This window comes from Gossypium hirsutum, chromosome A10 (assembly GCF_007990345.1).
Source record: "Gossypium hirsutum isolate 1008001.06 chromosome A10, Gossypium_hirsutum_v2.1, whole genome shotgun sequence".
Lineage (NCBI taxonomy): Eukaryota > Viridiplantae > Streptophyta > Magnoliopsida > Malvales > Malvaceae > Gossypium > Gossypium hirsutum.
The window spans coordinates 106,515,923-106,538,178 of record NC_053433.1 but is presented as its reverse complement, the minus strand read 5'-3'; the positions used below and the strand labels follow the sequence as shown (position 1 = coordinate 106,538,178).

Genomic DNA, 22,256 nt, shown 5'->3' with positions numbered 1-22,256 from the left:
CTGGACTCGATCGAATACTCACCCCTAATACTACCAACCCTTTCAGATAAAACAGAGCAAGACTATTGTTACCCACATTACTTTTAGAGAAAGCAAAACAAGCTTTCATCAAGAACACCTAACTGAATTTGTCTACTAAAAAACCACCACAAAAGCGGTTAAAAAGTCAACTGAAAAAGAATAACAAAAAAAATGTTGATGTGGCATAATATAATTCATCATTGGTTTTTTTTCTTAAAAGGTGTTAAAATCTAAAGTGACCCGTTTATTTACATGTAAAATATTTTTCGTAAAATATTTTATGGTGTTTGTTTGGTGGAAAATGACTTACCAAAGGAAATCATTCTCCAAAAAAAGGGTAAAATCAAGGCTATTTTTAAGGAAACTGTCTTTCCTAAAATATTTTTCAAACTGATAAGGCTCTGTTCACTGTCTTCACTATCTAAGAAACAAAAAGGGGAAGCTCTCTTTCACTGTCGAGGAAAACATTCCTTTATATTCTAATTTTATTTTTTTTACGATTTAGTCCTTGAAATCCAAATTTTTACTAGCTACAATTTAATTCCTCAACAACATATTTTCTTATTCTACAGTTCAGTCCTAAACCTTGTTTTGTACAATTTTGCAAAACACTCCCTTTTCTAAAATTTTTAGATTTTATAACTTAGTCCTTATAACTAAAATTGTCAAAATTTCCAAAAATTAGTCCTTGATTTTTTAACAGTTAAACTTTCATATTCTATTTTTCAAAATTGTAAATTCTCAAATAATGTAAATTAGTCCTAAAACTCAAGTTTTGAAATCTTTACAATTTAACTCCTATAGTTTCAAACTTTACTGTTTTATGCTCAACTTTCTAAATTTTCATATTTCATAATCATATAATTTATTTACTACATCAATGTTTCAAATTTCACTACTCAAACAGTTAGAAATTGAAAATTTACAAATTTTACAATTTGATCCTTACTTCAATTTTTATCAAATTAAATCATTTTTCAACTTATTCATCCAAATAATATTCAAAATAAATATTTACCACTTTCAAATTAATTAAACATAAATCTATATCTACAAAATTTATATTCCCTAATGTACAAAATTAACAATTAAGCTTAATTGAGTAAATTAAGGTTAATTAAGACTAAAACATGATTAATTAAAATATAAATAATTTTCATGGAATAAACTTAATTAAACAATGGAAAGATAATAAAATCTCAAATCTATATTTGTTTCATTGAAAACAACTTTTATGAAATATTTTCAGAAAATCTGCCAAACAACAGAAAATATTTTACACAAATTCATCCAAACACTAGAAAATATTAGCTTTTCTAAAAAAAGTAGGTCATTTTTCAGAAATTATTTTCAGTGAAACATCTCCGTTTGTTTCATTGAAAATGATTTCTGAAAAATGACTTATAATATTTTTAATAATTTTATATATTTTTAAAAATAAAAATAAAATTTATTAGCAATATAGTAATATTAAGCTTGATTTAAGTTAACTTTTATATAAAAATAAAACTACTAATAGAGAAGTTCTTTTTCAAAAAATGACTTACCCTTTTCAAGAGGGGAAGTCATTTTACCCAAAAAAAAAAGGTTTTTTTTCTGTTGACTAAAATGTTTTCTGTGAAACAAACACAAAAAAAATGTAGAAAATATTTTTCATAAATCATTTTGCGTAAAACAAACACACCATTAGGTACAGTAACATTTTTAAGCATTATTTTATCTCTCGAGGTATTGAACCAGAAATGGCATTTGGATTAAGCATGACACTAAATAACTTGGTCAAGTTTCCTATGGAAGGAGGGATGATGCCACTGAGATTATTTTTCGAGAACTGGATTGTGAAAAGTGATTTAAGCCCTCCAATTTCATTGGGAATAGAACTAGAAAGATTATTTTCATACAAAAAAAAGAAGCACCAAGTTACTTAAGTTTCCTATAGATGTCGGTGTAGGACCAGTTAAGCTGTTTCCTGACAAGTCCAACATATAAGTGACCTCAACGTTCCAACTTGTTTAGGTATAAAACTATTGAGTCGGTTGCTATTAAGGTCAAGGCTGTATAAATTATGCAATCTTCTTATAGAGGTAGGGATTGGACCACTTAGATAGTTACCGTAGAAATAGATAATAGAAATTGTACTCAGATTTCCTATTTATTGTGGAATAGGACCACTAATCTTATTTCTTAGTAAGGAGATCGATTGAAGACTTCTCAACAAGCAAATTTCATATGGGGTATGTGTAAAGATAGAACATCAGTAATGACAATGTATCGCAAAGAAAAGAGAAATAAAAATAAAGAATACACAAATTTTACGTGGAAACCCTTTTGGGAAAAAAAGCCACAGGCAGAGGAGAAAAAATTCACTATGTCGAATTCGAATGATTTCACAATAGGAGTTTCAACCACATCTATTTATAGGTTGAAAAAACCTAATTCTAATCAATGTCAAATATATTATGCTAATAAATGCTAAATATATTATACTAATAATTACTAAATCTTATAGAAAGAAAATATATTTTGTTTAACTTGACTTGCAAGCAATCTCTTAGAATTTGGGTTACACAACTCTAACAATCTCCACCTTGAAACTAATTCTCAACGAACAAGTTCTTCATCGCGAACTCTCAACGAACAAGTTCTCCACCTCTTCTACAAAACCCCTTAAGAGTTTAACTTCAACAATGAACACCAACCAAGTTTAAGCAACACTCAAACTTGGTTATAGGAAGTGACTTAGTCATCATATCTGCAAGATTTTCATGAGTACTAATTTTGCTCACAACAATATCACCACGAGCAATAAATCATAAACAAAATGATATCAAACATCAATGTGTTTTGTTCTCTCATGAAACATTTGATCTTTTGTAAGAAAAATGGAACTTTGACTGTCATAAAATACTGTACTGATTTGAAGGTCTCCTTTGAGTTCACTAAAGAGTCTCTTCAACCAAATAGCTTCTTTACAAGCCTCAGTAATCACCATGTACTCAGCTTCATTGGTAGACAAAGTGACTGCAGTTTGCAAAGTGGCTTTCCAACTGATTGCACAACCTTCGATTGTAAAGACATAACCTGTAAGAGATCTTCTTCTATCAAGGTCCCTAGCAAAATTAGCATCAACATACCTAATGACTCCATCTCTAGTTCTTCCAAACTGTAAGCAAACATCAGTAGTACCTCATAAGCATATTAAAATCCATTGAACTACTTTGCAATGTTCTTTACTGTGATTTGCCATGTATCTGCTAACTGCATTAACTGCATATGATAAATCTGAATGTGAACAAACCATAGCATACATGAGAGATCCCACTGCACTAGAGTATGAAACATGTGGCATGTACTCAATCTCATCATCTGATTATGGAGACAAAGTCAATAAAAGTCTGAAATGGACTACTAAAGGAGTACTAACAGGCTTAGTATTCTGCATATTGAACCTGCAAAGAACTTTCTCAATGTACCCCTTTTGACTTAGGTACAATTTACTTACTTTTCTATCTCTTAGAATCTCCATACCAAGTATCTTTTTTACTGGTCCCAAATCTTTCATCTCAAATTCTTCGCTTAATTGGGTTTTGACCTTTCTTATCTCTCATTTATCTTTCGCTGCTATCAACATGTCATCAACATAAAGGAGTAGATACACAAAAGAACCATCACTTTTTTTCTTAAAGTAAACACAACTATCAAAGCTACTTCTTTTGAAATCATGAGAAGTTATAAAGGAATCAAACCTCTTGTACCACTGTCTTGGTGACTATTTCAAACCGTACAGGGACTTTTTCAGCAAGCAAACATAGTCCTCTTTTTCTAAGACTGTAAAACCCTCTAGTTGTTGCATGTAAATATCTTCCTCAAGTTCTCCATATAGAAATACAGTTTTTACATCTAACTGCTCAAACTCTAAATTATGCATGGCCACAATACCAAGCAAAATTCGAATCAAACTATGCTTCACAACTGGGGAGAACATATCTGTGAAGTCCACTCCTGGAATTTGACTGTAACCCTTTGCAACAAGCCTTGCTTTATATCTGAGTTCTTCAACTCCTAGAGTCCTTTCTTTCTTTTTAAACACCCATTTACAATGAACAACAATTTTACCTTTAGGAAGTTTCACATGATCCCATTTTCTATTTTTGTGGAGTGATTCCATCTCCTCTTGCATAGCAAACATCCACTTTTCTGAGTCTTCACAGTTAACTGCCTCAAAATAATTCGATGGCTCTTAGTTTGCATTTATATCTTCAGCCACATTTAAAGCATAAGCAACTAGACTAGCTTCGGTGTACTTCTTTGGAGGTTTAATTTCTCTTCTAGTTCTGTTTTTAGCGATAGAGTATTGTAATGAAGAAGCAACTCTATTCTGAATTTTTGTACTGGCTTAAGAAGTCGACTCTATTGTAGATTCTGGATTAATCTGATGCTCCACCTGCTTTTGATTTTCTTTATTGGAAGAGTCTTTAAGAGATAAGTTAGGTAGCATAGCAGTTTCATTAAAAACATCTCTGCTAATCACAACTTTTCTATTTTTAGGACATCATAACTTATACCTTTTTACACCAGCTTAATAACCAAGAAAACCACATTTAATGGATCTCGGTTCCAATTTTCCATTATCAACATGAACATACGCAGGACACCCAAAGATCTTTAAATCAGAATAGTCAATAGGATTACCAGACTATACCTCTTGTGGAGTCTTTTTCTCAATGGCAACGGATGGAGATCGATTGATTAAAAAATATACAGTAGAGGCTGCTTCAGCCCAAAACGACTTTGATAAGTTGGCATTGACAACATACATTGAACCTTCTTCATGATCGTTTTGTTCATTTGTTCTGCAACACCATTTTGCTGTAGAGTATGATGAATTGTCAAGTGTCTCACAATCCCTTTTGACTTGCACAGTTTATTAAACTCATCATAACAGAACTCTAAGCCATTGTCTGTGCGGAGGTATTTTATTTGTTTTCTCATTTATCTTTCAATTATAGTTTTTCAAGACTTAAATACGGAAAACACATCACTTTTCTGCTTCAGGAAGAACGCCTAAACTTTTCTGGAAAAATCATCAATAAAAGTTAGCATATAATTAGCTCCATCTCTCAAAGGCACTCTTGATGGCCCTCACAGATCAGAATGAATATACTCCAATATTCCCTTCGTGTTATGGATTTCTCTGGTGAATCGAACTCTCTTTTGCTTCCCAAAAATGCAGTGCTCACAGAACTTTAGTTTGTAAATTCCTTACCCATCAAGAAGTCCTCTTTTGCTCAATTCTGCCATGCCATTCTCACTCATATACCCTAGACGCATATGCCAAAGTTTAGTAATATCATCATTTGACAAGGAAGAGGAAGCGACAACTGCACCACCAGTAACAGTAGAACCTTGCAAAATATATAACTTGGCAGTCTTTCTCTGCCCTTTCATCACAATGAGGGAACCTTTGGAAATCTTCAAAACCCCACTTTCAGCTGTGTATTTGTACCCTTTTGAATCAAGAGTACTCAATGAAATTAAATTTCTCTTTAATTTTGGAACATGTCGTACGTCACTAAGTGTTTTGACAACTCTATCAAACATCTTAACTTTAATTGTTCCAACACCTGTGATTTTACGTGAAACATTATTTCCCATCAAAACAACACCTTTGAACACTATTTCATAAGTTGTAAACCAATCCTGATTGGGACTCATGTGGAAGGTGCAGCCCGAATCAAGGATCCACTTATTGCTTACTTTAGAATTGTTGACAAAAGTGACTAGAAGTTCACCACCGCTGTAGTCTTCTACAACATCAGCTTCACTGGAATTTTCTGGTTATTTTCTCTTTTGACTCGCAGCCTCCCTTTTAATCTTGTTCTGTAGCTTATAGCACTCAGATTTAATGTGCCCTTTCTTCTTGCAGAAGTTACAAGTTTTACCTCTGTTTGAAGACTTTAATCTACCTTTAGATTTACCACGAGGATTTCATTCTTGTGTCCTTCCACGATTATCATCAGCATTCTGATCTTGTCTCCTACGAGCAATGAGACCCTCTCCCTGAGAGTCGATTTTAACCACAAGATGCTTCATCTTATCATACAAAGTTAAAGAATCATAAACCTCATCAACTGTGAGAGACTCACGGCTATATAAAATCGTGTCTCTAAAGGTTGAATAAGACGGGGGCAACGAACAAAGTAGAATCAACCCTAGATCTTTCTTATCATACTCAACCTCTATGGCCTCCAAGTTTGAGAGAATTTCTTTAAACATTGTTAAGTGTTCGTGCACAGACGCATCTTCCTCCAAACGATGAACATAAAGACGTTGTTTCATATGCAGCTTGCGTGTTAGATTTTTTGACATACATATTTGTTCCAGCCTCTTCTATAATCCAGCGGCGGTCTTCTCCTTCATCGCATCTTGTAAAATTTCGTTAGACAAATGCAGATGTAACTGTGTTAACGCATTTCGATCTTTACGTTTCTTTTCTTCCTCCGTCAATGTCGAAGGCATCTTATCTACCCCTAGTAGGGCTTCCTCTAAGTCCATCTGTGCAAGAACTGCCTGTATCTTTATTTGCCACAACACGAATCTGGTGTTGCTATCTAATAGCAGAATTTCATACTTCAAAGACGCCATTATCGAGATTGAGATGAACAACCCGAAAGCTCTTAATACCAATTTGTAAAAATAAAACGTCGGTAATGACAATGCATCTCAAAGAAAAGAGAAATAAAAATAAAGAACACAGATTTTACGTGGAAACCTTTTCGAGAAAAAAAACCACGGGTAAAGGAGAAGAAAATTCGAATTCGAATGATTTCACAAGAAGAGTTTCAACCACATCTATTTATAGGTTGAAAAAGCCTAATTCTAATCAATGTCAAATATATTATACTAATAAATGCTAAATATATTATACTAATAAATACTAAATCTTCTAGAAAGAAAATATATTTTGTTTAACTTGACTTGCAAGCAATCTCTTAGAATTTGGGTCATACAACTCTAACAATATGTCTTGAGAAGTAATTGTATGAGAGGTCAAGGAAGATGAGTTTGAAAAGGTTTCCAATATGCAAAGGAATGGGCCAGTTGTTTCGATGGTGAAGCCTAACCAAGTTAGGCAAGGAAATGAAGTAGAGGTTGAGATGGTGAAGTGTACCTCTCAATCTCAAATCATACTCTGCAAGGCTTAGATTGGTGACACTTCCGGCATTATTCTTTTAGATTTTTTAAAAATGAATATCTAGATTGAATTACTCTATATGAAAACAGAGGTTGAAACATTGAAAATGAAAACATGACGAGAGTGGAGTGGTGTCTGTATTCCCACTTCCATTTTGATCGCAATCTCTCAACATTAATCAATTTGGTTGTTACATGGAAAAATATGAGTTTGAATGGTATTAAGAAAGAAGCCATCTTTGTTTTTTTATTGTCGAAATCATTTTTATTTTGAAAAAATGGGAATCAACTTTTTAAAACGATGTATGGAGTCCCCACCAATCTTTTTTGGTTTAGGTGTGATCGAATCACCTAATAAATCATTTTATTAAAATATGAATTTTGGCCTACGAAAAATCAATAAACGAGTTCGGGAGCCGGTTACATACGAGGAAGGACACGATATTTTAAGCCTCCAAAAAATTGAGATCACCTCATGATTTCCAAAACACGCGAGACAACTCAAGTTGGATTTTAAGATTCACTCGTTCCAAAGGAATAAAATAACACATCCAGCATGTTAGGACACGATATTTTTAAGCCTTCAAAAACTGAGATCATCTCATGATTTCCAAAACATGCAAAACAACTCAAGTTGGATTTTAAGATTCACTCGTTCCAAAGGAATAGAATACCACATCCAGCATGTTAGGACACGATATTTTAAGCCTCCAAAAACTGAAACCACCTCATGATTTCCAAAACACGCGACGAAAAATTTTTAAAAGGGTATTCGGTTATTTAGTCCAACGATGAATCGAAACGCAGCACGTTAGGGCACGATTCCTCAAATTTCAAAACATGAAACATTGCCTTAATTTGTGAAAAAATAAGCGATTACAAAAACCGAGTCAAAATATACTTGCTTGATTTGTTTGAAATAAAGGATAAGTGAATATGGGAATTATAGTCATAATGCAACAATAAGAAATAAAAACATAATTATATGTATAAAACAATAAAATATGGAAGAAAAAAAACTCATAATACACAAGACCCTATGAAAACTAGAAACCATCGCAAAACAATTCAAAAACCCATATGAAAAATATACAAAGGAATAACACATGTTAAAATTCGACATAACTTATGTACACAAAAACTGATAATATATAAACAATTATTAATATATATAATATGCAGGAAGAAATGCGAAATAAATAATATATAACATAATAACAAGTAAAACAAATTGATTTGACTAATGATACGTATATGAAATGGAAAAAAATATAAATAATGCATATACAAAGATACTAAAGTATTTAAAATATAAAAAATATAATTTAAAATAAGATCCCTAAGAGAAAACCAAATTATACATAAATAAATTTAAAAGAAAAAAATATATACATATATATAATAAATTTAAAAGAAAATATTTACATAAAATAATATGAAAACAATAGTGTACATAGAATAGAGCTAATTTTATCAGAAATTATATATATGTATAATAGTAATATATAAAGGTATTTTAACTAAATATTATACAAGAATTTTAAAACAACACCACATAAAATAGAATTTTACAATAATATTTTTATAATTTAAACAAATAAAAACAAAGTAGAAAATTATTTAGGTAACCTAAAAAGTATATTAAAATAAATTTTTAAAAGTTGCAGTGCCAAATAAATTTAAGAAATAATGTATTATACATGGAAAAAAACTCAATTGAAATAAAATCAAACTAAAAGGGACAATTAATAAATAAAATAAACTAGGACCCAAATGTAGCGCGTGCAAATTCGCAAGGACGGAAAAAACTAATAAACCATGCCCCAAAACGATTCATTTCAGCGCGTACTGAAGTGAGTAGACGCGCAAGTTCCTGGGACAATTTAAAAAACAAGGAAAGTATAAACAGGTTTTAATTACAAGTCAGCGCAAGAGGGAGGGACCAAATGCGCAAATTAACCATTTAAAGAGAATATGTGCATAGACCAAGTCAAAACACATTCTGTTCCTTCCCCCAATGCTATTTTATTTTATTACTAAAATTTAAAACCTGTTTTAAAATCTTTTTTCTTTGCTTAAAAAAAACACTTTTAACTTTGTTTTTTAAAGAAAAACCCTAGAACTTAAAAACTTTCCCCTTCTCCCCTTGTTGCCAGCCGAAAGGCTAATAACCAATCCTTCAACCGTCGCCGAGGCCGATTGCGACGATCAGAGCAGGGCCTTCCAGTGGTGCGAGCGCGTCGTAACTCCGGGGAGTTTTCCTGTTTCCCTTATATTTGGTATTTTACGGATTTGAATGAAAATAGGAAAAAGGTAAAAGAACAGAAAAAAAAGGAAAATGATGAATAACCACCTTTGAAGTGTTTCTTGGCTGCTCTTTACTCTCTTTTTGTGTATTTTGTATTCCAAAAATCGTAAAAAAACAAATGAATAATCGTGGCCTTTTATAGCCATTTTTACAACGGTTTCTTTGCCTCTTTACTCACGTCGTAGGTATGGTTAACGTGGTTTGTGAGTGCGTTGATGGCCGTGGGTGGAGAACATGGGCACATGATGGCTGAAGGGAAACAGTTTCTCTTTGCTGAAAAGTTTTGTGGGCTAGGGTTTTTGTTTTATTTAGGTTTATTATTATTTTTACTTTTATATGTGTATGGGTTGTAATTGAGTATTTGGGCTAGAATTAGGTAGCCCGGGCAAAATTTAGGTCTCACATTTATGTAGAAAAGAATATGTAGAAAAGAAGCCATGGTTTTGATAATTGAAATTAAGGAACTTTTGATGTTTGATTGTAATAATTTGAAGTCATTATGAATTAAGTTACTCTGAAGCTTCCACATCATGTGGAAAAATGCAACACGTTTTATACTTTTCCCGAAACACTATGAATATTATTTTGAAGGGAATATACTAGGAGTTTTCCACATTTTTCTAGTAGACTGTGAATAATTATTAATGTTTATTATTGTTTTGAAAGAAATAATATTTCTATTGTGAGAATGAGAAATTGGTAGTACAAAAAAATTATTAAAAATGCACCATAGATGTTAGATTCATCTAATCTCTTCTAAATTTTTAAAAAAAAATACTCGAAATTAAAATTAAGAAAAACGCTCAGAACTAAAATTATTAATATTACCAGCCCTTTCAGATAAAACAAAATGGACTATTGTCACCACCACTGCTATTGGAGAACGCAAAACAAATTTTATTTTTTGATACCAGCCCTTTCAGATAAAACAAATTGGACTATTGTCACCACCACTGCTATTGGAGAACGCAAAACAAATTTTATTTTTTGACATGCTTTCCTCTGTAGCACTTAGCACAACTTGTCTACCAGAAAAATCACCACGAAAACAGTAAAAAGGCCAATAGGAAGAGGAACATAAAGATGTGATTTTATAAATTTAAAATAAATAATGTGACGCCATTTTTTATATACATTATACAAGAATGTATATAATTATGATATTATAATGTGTATTTTTTTTATTAATGATATGCATGTAATTAATTTTATGATAGATTATAATATATATGCAATTAGCATTATGTATGTATTCATACATACATTTATGTATAAAATAAAAAAGATATTTTATTGATCAATGAGAATAATTTACAGTATTTCTCCAAAGTCTATATTTATAGACATAAGAAGTATAAATGAAATATAATTTAAAATTCATCAAAACTTATCTTAATAATAAAATATTCATAGCATTAGGTTATTATAATATGCATTTTTATATTAACCATATGTAAGCTTAAATCATAAACATGTAACTAATTTTATAGTAGATTATACTATATACAATTAGCATTATATAATTAAGATAGATTATTGTTAATTATGAATTTTTTTAAAATTAATTTTTATTTGATTTTATATTATTTTATTTTTCGGATTCATATTAATATTTTTTCAAATTAGATATTTATTATATGATTAAAAATGTTAAACTTTGGATTTTTTTTGCAAATTGTTATGAAAATTTTAATTTGTTCAGAAATCTTATGTTTAAGTCATTAGGTATATTTAAATTGTTGTGAAGTTATTATGTTTAATTTGTTTGAAATTTTATTTAACTACATTTTCAATTTGGATTTATTTATTGCTAATTATGAATAAAATTCATTCAACATTATTTTTATTTTATATTATTTGTGGATTCAGATTTTTGTTGATTTAGATATTTGACATATGGTTGAAAATATTAAAGTTAAATTTTTAACAGATTTCAATATCCAATAAATAATGATATTTAATTTAAATTCTAATTTAAATAATAATACTCACATAATTTACATATTTAAATTTAAATAATCCAAAAATTACATATATCTAACCTACGACAATTTCTACTTAAAATGTGATGATGGGATTGATGTATATGGTCATCATGCTGCGATTGAACTTGATGAAGTTGTAACTGCCATGAAAGGGTTATATTGTTTCAGTTTAATAGAGTTTTCTTTTGGATTTTTTCTAAACCGTTTATCATAACTTTTAAATTTATTTTGATAAAATAAGTTTTATTTATTACTTTTAAATATTATTTGACAAAATTTTAAATACTTTTTTATAAATATTTTTTAAAAAATAACCACTGAATTTTATTTGATATTTTCTAAAAAGTATTATTAAATAAAAATTTTGTATTATTTTTACTATTTTAAATAATTTTTTAATTTACATTTTCAAATTATTCAAAAACCTCCATTCCAGTTATTTTTGAAATTTTCTTATTTAGCCCCCTAATGCCATCCATGCAATTGAAAGGATCCACATCTGTCTTGGTGAGGTATATAGAAGATTTTCCATGTGCCGAGTAAAAATTATGTGCTAGCGAGGAATGACCGGCGGGATACCGAGCAAAGTGACCACGGGCACGGTTGGCTAGGTATGTACAACTAAAATAATAAAATATTAAAGGTCTATTTGAGAAATTTTAAAATAATCACTGTTGAAAACCGGTAAATTAAAACAAGATTCCTCGATGACGAAAAAGACTGCTACCAGAGTAGTACCCAAGTTGTGAGAGGAAGAAGCAGAGTCGCGCACGGCGGCCATGGCGTCTGGAGGAGGAAGCAGCGGTGGAGGTGTGGAGTGGCACGTTAGGCCTCCGAATCCCAAAAATCCAATCGTCTTTTTCGATATAAGCATCGGTTCCATCCCCGCCGGCCGTATCAAAATGGAACTCTTCGCTGATATTGCTCCTAAAACTGCCGAAAATTTCAGGTATTTCTACTTCTTCACCCCTCATTTTCTACGATAATTTTTATACTTTTAGAATTTTCTGTTTGAACCTTGAAATTTTCCCCATTTGCAGACAGCTATGCACCGGCGAATACAGGTTTTTTTTCCCCACCAAAACTTAATTATCTGTATCTGCGTGATTAATTCATACTTACCCATTTTTATTAATTGGATCGATACCAGGAAAGCAGGGCTGCCTGTTGGTTACAAGGGTTGCCAATTTCATAGGGTTATTAAAGATTTTATGATTCAAGCTGGAGATTTTCTTAAGGTTGGTAATTTATTATTATTATTATTAGAGCTTTCATTTTGCATTTATAATCTTAGCTAATCTGCTCAGTCATGTTAGTCATTGAGTACCCACAATCAGCTTTTCGAGTTTCTTATAGACTATGAATTTTTCATTTGTTTCAGTATATCGATTTCGAGTAGATGTTTGAAGTATTGGTCTTGCTGTTCTTATGTTCTTCATGGAATGTCCTTAGCTTAAATGTCTGAGCCAATATTCCTATGAAGGATAGTTTTTGCCCCTAAAATGGAGGGCGGTGGTTGCCAAAGTACTGATATTTTAATAGCTTCGACCAGTATTTTGATTTTTTAAGTGTAAAATGATGAACAGCTGTTTAAAAATAGTTGTCGATAACATAAAACTATTGAGATCAATTTGCTCCAATGTTATATAATCGTTACATTAAAATCTTGCCTTGCAGGGTGATGGTAGTGGATGTACTTCCATATATAGCCATAAGTTTGAAGATGAAAATTTCATTGCCAAGCACACTGGTCCTGGGCTTCTATCAATGGTATGCTGTTTTTTTATATAATGTTTGAGTAGCCATACACACATATATGTGAAACATCCACACAGTCGTTTCTTCAACTCTTTGTTTTTTCTTGAAATACCCGTGTTTGGCTCATATTTGGACATGACCATGCAAATACTTGGAAAAACTTTTAAAAAAACTGAACATACTTGTATCTTACATTGACACCCGAGTCTGGGAGACGAAGTCTCACAATGGAGGGAGAAAGAAATATACCGTTGACCAGTAAAGGTACTAGGATGTGGAAACCTTCAGTGAAATTCTGCTAAAGTTGTATATTGTTTTACCTTTTATGTTGCAGGCAAACAGTGGTCCAAATACCAATGGTTGTCAGGTAACCTACTCAATTTCTATTTCTTGCTTGCATACACACACATCTGCTATCTGGTGCATTTAAAAAGAAATGCCGATTTCCATTAATGCACACAGTATGAGTAATGATCAAGTGTCTCATATTAAAGGCGAGATAATAGAATTTTCTATTTGTACCATATCTATGCTTAGAGACATGTATCCGTCTGCAAGTTTCCAGTCAGGTGAATTGGGATTTGATGGAAGTATTGTTGTCACAAACTCTTCGAGCACTGTCAGTATGGTTGTCTACTGTTATGAACTATCGCGTATATTGATTTTGGTCTTTATTGACTGCAGTTTTTTATCACGTGCGCGAAATGTGAGTGGCTTGATAATAAGCATGTTGTATTCGGGGTATGTTCTCTAACCTTTTAGTGCAGAGTACATCCGGATTTTGGATTTCCCCAATTTTTGAAAGTCGAATAATATTCATAGAAATGACGAAGAATTATTTCGTCCGTGATTGCGCAGAGGGTACTTGGAGATTGTCTTCTCGTTGTTCGGAAGATCGAGAATGTGGCTACAGGACCAAACAACCGGCCGAAATTACCATGCATTATAGCTGAGTGTGGGGAAATGTAAAACTAGTAATTCATTTAACACATTTGCTGAGGAAGACTACCCATAAATGAAATTGCTGTAAAACTTTTAGTTTTTTTTAACAATCTCATTATAGGTTCCGATTATATCTGCTCTTTTTGAGGCAATGACTAGTCCTTCCCCAATTCATAAATAAGAGTATAATGCACTTTAGCACATCCGAACTCACATTCTTCTGTATTGACAAGTTAAGACTTAATAAAAATTTTAGAACTTATTTACTCTAAGATCCATCTATTTGACTTTTATACAGAATTTAATGAGATTTGAATATATGATTTCTTTGATTTATATCAACTATATTTAATCAAATTTATATGAATTTAATATTTAAACATTAAGGGTGCGTTTGGTTCGCTGTATTGGATTAGAGGTGTATTGGATTAGAGGTGTATTGGGATTAGAGGTGTAATAGCTAATCCACTGTTTGGTTGAATGTAATGGAATAGAGGCGTAATAGTAATCTTGTGTTTGGTTGAATGGAATAGAGGTGTAATAGCATAATGGAAAAAACTAAAATGACTAGAATACCCTTAGCATAAATTTGTTTTGGTAAATGATTATTGTTATTGTTATTTAAATTTTAATAAGATTATTATTATCAATAATAAATAATTTAATCATATTTAATCATAATTATTATTAAATATATTTTAATTAAAATATATAATTAAAAAAATTCTTAATAATTAATATTCTTTATATTAATTTACTGAAATCATAATATATGATACTGTAAAATATAAATTAACATAATTTATTATTAAATAAATTTTAATTAAACTATATAATTTAAAAAATTCTTAATAATTAATATTCTTTATATTAATTTACTCACATCATAATATATGATACTGTAAAATATAAATTAACATAATTATTATTAAATAAATTTTAATTAAACTATATAATTTAAAAAATTCTTAATAATTAATATTCTTTATATTAATTTACTGAAATCATAATATATGATACTGTAAAATATAAATTAACATAATATATGATTAAATATATATTAATTGAACAATATAATTTAATAAAATTCTTAATAATTAATATTCTTATATTAATTTACTCAAATCATAATATTCTTAATAATTAATATTCTTATATTAACTTATACTAAGAAAAAGTTAGATGAAAATTTGCATTGTACATCATAATCCATATGTTCAAAAGTTATACAACATCAAAAAGTTTGAACATTGATATTTAATGGTGAGAAAGAAATCTTCTGACCCATTCCAATCGGGCAACAGAAGGTAAACTGAAGAAAACGATCATTTGAGTTGGATGATCGGAATTTTACTCAAAGCATCATACCGCTGATCATCGGTTAAACCTTCAATTGACCATAAGGCTGAATATAAATTTGAAGCTTTCTCTTCAATCTTTTCTTCAGACTTCTGCTGAACTACCACCTCGGAGGCAATACTCATACTGATTCTATCGCCAACGGCCTCGATTTTAATATACCTTAAATAACATAAATAAAATTTTTATTTCAACTTAAAGTTAGCACAATTTATTTTAATAATGATTAAATTTGAACGAGATCTTTGAAAGTATCAAAATCGTGCAATTTTTTATCATAATTGATATTAATACAAGAATTGGTACTAAAGTTTGATGTCCTTTCTAAATTATAACGAAGAATTGGTACACCATTATCTTTAAGTATCAAAATATTTATCAAATACAAATAATAGATTAAAAAAAAGAAAAAACACAAGTACCAAATTATATATTGCTAACAACATTCTGTCCATGAATTTCCTTTTTAATACAAGAATTGGTACTAAAGTTTGATGCCCTTTTTAAATTATATAGTACTCATTAATGGTTTTGGGGACAAAGGAATATAACATATGATATCCAAGTACAAAAAATATGTATGTGCTCACATGCAATTTGCAATCATAAGCATAACCTGGTTTTTTTAATGAATGAAAACAATTTATAAAACATCTTTTAAGGTAGACATATAACCATAAATATTCGACAGTTGCATGTTAATCTTCAAAAGATCCTAGAATTCCAACGATTTGCTTGAAAGTTGGACAATGGAAGGTGGAGGAGAGCAGCAAGTGAAAGCAGCAACCACGTGAGACCAAAATTATATATTGTTTGGAAAGAAAGGAGCAAGTGAAAGCAGCAACATTTCAAAGCATTCAAAGTTGAAGTAGTAACAGCACCATTTGAAACATTTCAAAGCATTAACAGTACCAAATTAACAAAGCCATTTCAAACATTTCAAAGCATTCAAAATTAACAGTACCAAATTAACAGCACCAGGACTATGCATGACATTCTAGAGCTCATTATATGCACTTCAACATTGCAGTAGCCATGAAAGAATATCAGAGTGTTTCTATTCAACAAAAATCTCAAAAATCATACAAATCCAAACAGGACATGAGCATTCAATAGTCCTTTGTTTTCATTTCTGACTGATCAAGCAGATGGAGCCGCTGTAAATTAATTATATAGCCACTGCAAACAATTGTATAGCCACTGCAAACGGGGGAAACTAACCTGTAATGAGGAAATCGGAGAGGAGACCGATGCTGAACTGCAGCAACAAAGAACCTGTAATTCAGGACAAACAAACAAACAATGAAGTTAGTTGTTGTATAATTCCATGTCATAAATATGGATGCAACAACTGGATAACCTAGTAATAAACAATATTAACAAACAGTTGCCAACAACGTGAGAGCATGTGCTTGGTAGGAAGATATTACAGTTATGAGTAGGAATATAAAAATTGGTCCCTTTGGAGGTAAGTTTCCAATAGAAAACAGAGATGATGCATGGCCTGGTTTTTCAACTTTTTTCGTGTTATGAAAAGAAGACGAATACCATCTTAAAAGGCAAATCAGATTGGGGTCAATGACTCGAGATACCACGCAATATGAACCAGAAGAAAAATATCCATTCAAATTATTGCTATCTGTGAAGTGTACCACAAAATAATTAATTCGGGCAAAGCGACACCTGAACCTCAACCTCCTCCTCCCATCCATTCTACTCCAAAAAGGGGGTTGGGTCCATTCCTGCTTCAACCAAACACACCTAGCTAACCTCACTCACCAACAATGATAGCAACAACAATGCCGACCAGCATAAATCAATTTATTAAAAGATTAAATATCAAAATATTTGTACTGAAATCTTTTAAATCAGATTACTAATTTTTTGAATGATTAGAATGCATTTAAAAAAAATTTAAATCACTAATTTTTTAAAGGAATTAAAAAAGACTGAAACTAAATTATTAATTTCATGAAAAGAGTCAAAATAATAATAATTTTGTCATTATTCAAAAACATGGTTGCTCCTAGGAAAGTATATTACCAAACCGGGTCATCAAATTTACCAATTTCATCTCATGATATGTGCATATATGTATGTAAGTAGCTAAATGTAAATGCAATGTACTTTGACAATAACCAAACTAAATTCACTAGATTCCCGAAGTTGTAAACTAAGCTTTCCTTAACATCCTTAATCCCACATATAAAACTAACACAAAAGTTATCTAGATCAGAAAAATACCAAAATTTTCCCAACAAAAGAGACTAATTCAATCATTAATCCAACATGCCAAGTAGCTAAAATGCAAAAATCCCATCATAGTTAAGGACACAATCTTCGACATACAACACAAAAAATCCATACCAAAATCCATAAATTCAACATCCATCCATAAGCTGATACAACATTACACGCAAAAAACAAAAACAAAAACAGAAACAAAACAATAATGAAGAGAACATCAAAAGAGAGCCGGCTTACATTTAGGACACGAGTAATACCCAAGTATAAATAGTGAGTACATATCCTTTATGATTTATTAATTAATCGTTTCAGCAAACATTAATTCAAAATTCAGCAGGATATGAGAAAAAGGAAGTGAGGGCTGTGAACTGCTGGCTAATTGCTGGCTAACAACAACACAACCGGCTTCACATGATGTAGTCTAATAGAGTTCCCAATACTACCCCAGAGACCACTTTGAAATTTACACAAGATTTCCCTTGCATAACATCATCAAATTAATGCCAAAGCCAGAGAGGATTCATGATTTGATATTATATACATAGAAAGCATAACCAATACATAAATAACTTGTAGGAACTAAAACAGGTAACACAAAGGTGACGATTAGGCTTAAAAAAGTAAAGAGAAAAGCATGTAGAGGGGTTATTTACAATTGGGAAGAACATTGAGATACATGTACTACAATTGGCAGATTAATTTAGGTCAGAATTAAAACTCACCCGATATTGGATGCTACGTGATGACCCGAAAAACGCTTCACTCTTTTTTCAATGGATTAAGCTATCAGGAATTTCCAATTTTGTGAATATATTGAAGAGAAAAAGAGAGAGTTTTGGTGTGCGGCGCAGATAGGGTTGGGAGGAAATGGGGAAGGGAAATTAGACGCCGAGACGAGAAGAAACGATGACGACAGAATAATCAACGGAAGCAGTGGGAAATGGGAGGAGAAAATGATTAGGACGGAAGAGGAGAGGGTCGGGTAGGGAGGGAGGGTAAAACAGAGAGATGGGGAGGGAGGCCGGACGTATTGGGTAATACAGTGATTTGGGAAGGGATTGGAAAACACGGGAATTTGGGGATTAGGGGCGTAAACGATTAGGCGCGTAATACAGAATACAGCGAACCAAACGCTGGAATAGGGGCGTAATGTAATACGCGGGTAATCGGGCCGTAATGGATTGGGTAATACGGCGAACCAAACAAGGCGTAAATAAATAATAGTATAGAGGTTAGTATCAATTTTTAAAAAAATTAAAATATTTAAAATTGCTGTTTCGATTTAATTATATTACGAGCGAATTATGATATATTGAAAATAAATTCTGTCGATACTATTTTTTTATTTAAAAAACGGGAGTCGACTTAAAATAAAAAATGGAGTCGCCACCGATCTTTTTTCGAGGTGTGATCGGATCACCTTAAGATTGATCATTTTAATAAAACATTTTGATTTATTAAAACAATAATTTTGGGTCTATGAAATTTGAGAAAAAAGGGTTCGGGAGTCGGTTACGCACGAGGAAGGGTTAGCACCCTCGTAACGCCCAAAATTTGTACCAATTGATTAATTAATGTCCTATTGTCTAAAATTTTAAAAAAATATTTTGAAATATAATTTCTTTTAAAACATTTGAATAACTCAAATTGAATATTAAAATTATTTTGTTTCGAAGGAATAGAATATCACATCCAGCACGTTAGGACATGATTCTTTAAACCTTCGAAACCACGATCAATTCTTTATTTCCAAAAGCCCATACATTTGGAATTTAAAAAAGGATATTCGATTATTTGGTCCAACAAAAAACCGAAACCCAACACGTTAGGGCACGATTTTTCGGATTTCCAAACATAGAATATTGCCTTTATTTTTTTAGAAATCCTTATCTCGAGATACAAAATGTCATATCCAGTGAGTTAGGACACAATACCTCGAATTCCTGAGAATAAGCTTTTATTTGAAACTTATGCGTTTTGATTGAAAAAGGGGTACTCAGTTACTTAGATTCAACGAGGAAAATTGGAACCCAGTAAGTTAGGGCATAATCTTCTCGAAGATGCCAAATATCGAGTATTACCTTATTTTGAAAACTTTTGAATAAAATGATTTTAAAACTTAAACGATATTAAAACACGACCTTTTAAGCGAATAAAATGCGATGGAATAATAATATATAACACAAAGTAATAATTCATAAACAAAATGTTATAATAATGAATCACAAATAACAAATAAATACAAAGTAAGAAAATCTAAAATAAAATATAAAACAATTCTAAGCAAATGATACATAAAAAGAATTTAAAATGGATGTTATAAAAGCGCTCTAAAGTGTATAAAATAATTTAAAAAAAATAGTATCCATTCAAGATAAAATAATATATAAAACTCTTTAAAAATAATATATAAACAATTCAAAATATATAATGTGTAAAAAAATTTTGAAATACATAATATATGAAAATATTAAAGTAGATAATGAAGCTGTCGATACCATTTTTTTATTTGAAAAATGGGAGTCGACTTAAAAACAAAAATGGAGTCACCACCGATCTTTTTTCGAGGTGTGATCGGATTACCTTAAGATTGATCATTTTAATAAAACATTTTAATTTATTAAAACAATAATTTTGGGTCTACGAAATTCGAGAAAAAAAGGCTCGGGAGTCGGTTATGCACGAGGAAGGGTTAGCACCCTCGTAACGTCCAAAATTTGTACCAATTGATTAATTAGTGTCCTATTATCTAAAATTTTTAAAAAATATTTTGAAATATAAATTTTTTTAAAACATTTGAATAACTCAAATTGAACATTAAAATTCTCTTGTTTCAAAGGAATATAATATCACATCCAGCACGTTAGGACATGATTCTTTAAACCTTCGAAACCACAATCAATTCTTGATTTCCAAAAGCCCATACATTTGAAAATTACAAAAGGATATTTGATTATGTGGTCCAACAAAACACCGAAATCCAACACGTTAGGGCACGATTTTTTAGATTTCCAAACATAGAACATCACATTTATTTTTTTAGAAATCCTCCTCTCGAGATACAAAATGTCATATCCAGTCGGTTACTTAGATTCAACGAGGAAAATTGGAACCCAGTAAGTTAGGGCACAATCTTCTCGAAGATGCCAAATACCGAGTATTGCCTTATTTTGAAAACTTTTGAATAAAATGATTTTAAAACTTAAACGATATTAAAATACGACCTTTTAAGCGAATAAAATGCGATGGAATAATAATGTCCAACGCAAAGTAATAATTCATAAACAAAATGTTATAATAATGAATTACAAATAACAAATAAATACAAAGTAAGAAAATCTAAAATAAAATATAAAACAATTCTAAGCAAATGATACATAAAAATAATTTAAAATGGATGTTATAAAAGCGATCTAAAGTATATAAAATAATTTTAAAAAAATAGTATCCATTCAAGATAAAATAATATATAAAACTCCTTAAAAATAATATATAAACAATTCAAAATATATAATGTGTAAAAAAAGTTTAAAATACATAATATATGAAAATATTAAAGTAAATAATGTATAAAAATTTGAAATGAGCGTTATATAAAAAGTTAAAGTAGATAATAACAAAAAATGTAAAATAAATAAGTAAATAAATAGAATGTTAATAACAAAAGTAAAAAAAACATATATAAGTAAAATAATAATAAAAATAATATTAGTATATAAATAGAAACAAAAATATAATAAATAGAAATATAATAATAGTAGAAATATAAATAGATAAATAATAATTAGATAAATAATAATAGTATTAGAATAAAAAACTAAATATAAATAGAAACATAATAATAATAGCAATAATATATTAAATTAGTTAATTTGATAATAAAATAGCGAAAATAAAAAAAAAGTTTAAATCGAACCTTAAAGCAAAATTTTGGGGCAAATCAAAAATAAATAAAAGGAAATAGACCAATTTGAACATGCAAATAACAAGGAGGGACCAAAAGGGAAATAATCCCCACCCTCCAAAACGCACAACTTCAAGGAGGACCAAAATGTAGTCAAAACAAATTTTAGGGCAAAAAAAGAAAAACTTAATTGCAAAATAAAAAAATAAAAAATAGAAGGGCTAAAAGCAATTGGACGAATTTAGAAAAAATAAAGAAATTGAAATGAAATGGACAAAATTCTCACGTAATTGAAAGAGAAAAGAAAATAATTCAATTCCAATGGAAATAGGAAAAGAGAGAATAATCCAATTCCAAATTGAAGTAGGAATACAAAAGTCCTCGCCCTTCAATGAACAAGATACCCCTATTTATATACATGGGGTTTACTAAAAATAGCCTAAATAATTTAATAATAAAATAAAATAAAAACAAAAAAAATCATATCTTCCTATTTTTAGCCTTTTACTAAGCCAACAAATTTTGGACTCATTGGCTT

General features: G+C 30.4%; 2 protein-coding genes and 1 long non-coding RNA gene across 8 annotated transcripts; 2 read left to right on the top strand and 1 right to left on the bottom strand.

Annotated features, from left to right (window-relative positions):
- The first annotated feature begins 8,902 nt into the window (after nt 1-8,902).
- LOC107896378 (uncharacterized) lies at nt 8,903-10,138 on the top strand. The gene is made up of 2 exons (XR_001683723.2): nt 8,903-9,528; nt 9,709-10,138. It is a non-coding gene; the product is annotated as an uncharacterized lncRNA (long non-coding RNA).
- A 1,839-nt stretch (nt 10,139-11,977) lies between these two features.
- On the top strand, nt 11,978-14,339 carry LOC107896379 (peptidyl-prolyl cis-trans isomerase CYP22). Of its 4 annotated transcripts, none has more exons than XM_016821543.2 (8): nt 11,978-12,119; nt 12,208-12,457; nt 12,549-12,572; nt 12,659-12,746; nt 13,186-13,278; nt 13,601-13,633; nt 13,951-14,007; nt 14,125-14,339. In XM_016821543.2, exons 2-8 carry the CDS (start codon nt 12,288-12,290, stop codon nt 14,233-14,235), a joined length of 576 nt encoding a protein of 191 aa, XP_016677032.1. In that variant the 5' UTR covers nt 11,978-12,119; nt 12,208-12,287; the 3' UTR covers nt 14,236-14,339. The 4 variants fall into 4 exon arrangements, with proteins under 4 accessions (XP_016677032.1, XP_016677034.1, XP_016677033.1 ...); XM_016821545.2 differs by having other exon boundaries at nt 11,985-12,119; nt 12,239-12,457; XM_016821544.2 differs by having other exon boundaries at nt 11,985-12,119; nt 12,228-12,457.
- A 935-nt stretch (nt 14,340-15,274) lies between these two features.
- LOC107896367 (uncharacterized) lies at nt 15,275-17,400 on the bottom strand. Of its 3 annotated transcripts, none has more exons than XM_041077959.1 (3): nt 16,998-17,334; nt 16,789-16,842; nt 15,275-15,729 (listed from the first exon to the last, which is right to left on the bottom strand). In XM_041077959.1, exons 1-3 carry the CDS (start codon nt 17,277-17,279, stop codon nt 15,721-15,723), a joined length of 345 nt encoding a protein of 114 aa, XP_040933893.1. In that variant the 5' UTR covers nt 17,280-17,334; the 3' UTR covers nt 15,275-15,720. The 3 variants fall into 3 exon arrangements, 2 of the variants coding, with proteins under 2 accessions (XP_040933893.1, XP_040933892.1); XR_005902710.1 differs by having other exon boundaries at nt 15,347-15,729; nt 16,928-17,100; XM_041077958.1 differs by having other exon boundaries at nt 15,347-15,729; nt 17,116-17,400.
- Between the last annotated feature and the right edge of the window lie 4,856 nt (nt 17,401-22,256).

Excerpts from the sequence above, each read along its gene's own strand:
- LOC107896379 (XM_016821543.2), top strand. The coding sequence starts at position 12,288 with ATGGCGTCTGGAGGAGGAAGCAGCGGTGGAGGTGTGGAGTGGCACGTT. Across the intron at positions 12,747-13,185 it reads AAGCTGGAGATTTTCTTAAG|GGTGATGGTAGTGGATGTAC; the intron begins GTTGGTAATTTA and ends CTTGCCTTGCAG. Across the intron at positions 13,279-13,600 it reads GTCCTGGGCTTCTATCAATG|GCAAACAGTGGTCCAAATAC; the intron begins GTATGCTGTTTT and ends TTTATGTTGCAG.
- LOC107896367 (XM_041077958.1), bottom strand. The coding sequence starts at position 17,279 with ATGGATGGGAGGAGGAGGTTGAGGTTCAGGTGTCGCTTTGCCCGAATT. Across the intron at positions 16,843-17,115 it reads CTGATTTGCCTTTTAAGATG|GTTCTTTGTTGCTGCAGTTC; the intron begins GTATTCGTCTTC and ends CCTGAATTACAG. Across the intron at positions 15,730-16,788 it reads CTCCGATTTCCTCATTACAG|GTATATTAAAATCGAGGCCG; the intron begins GTTAGTTTCCCC and ends ATGTTATTTAAG.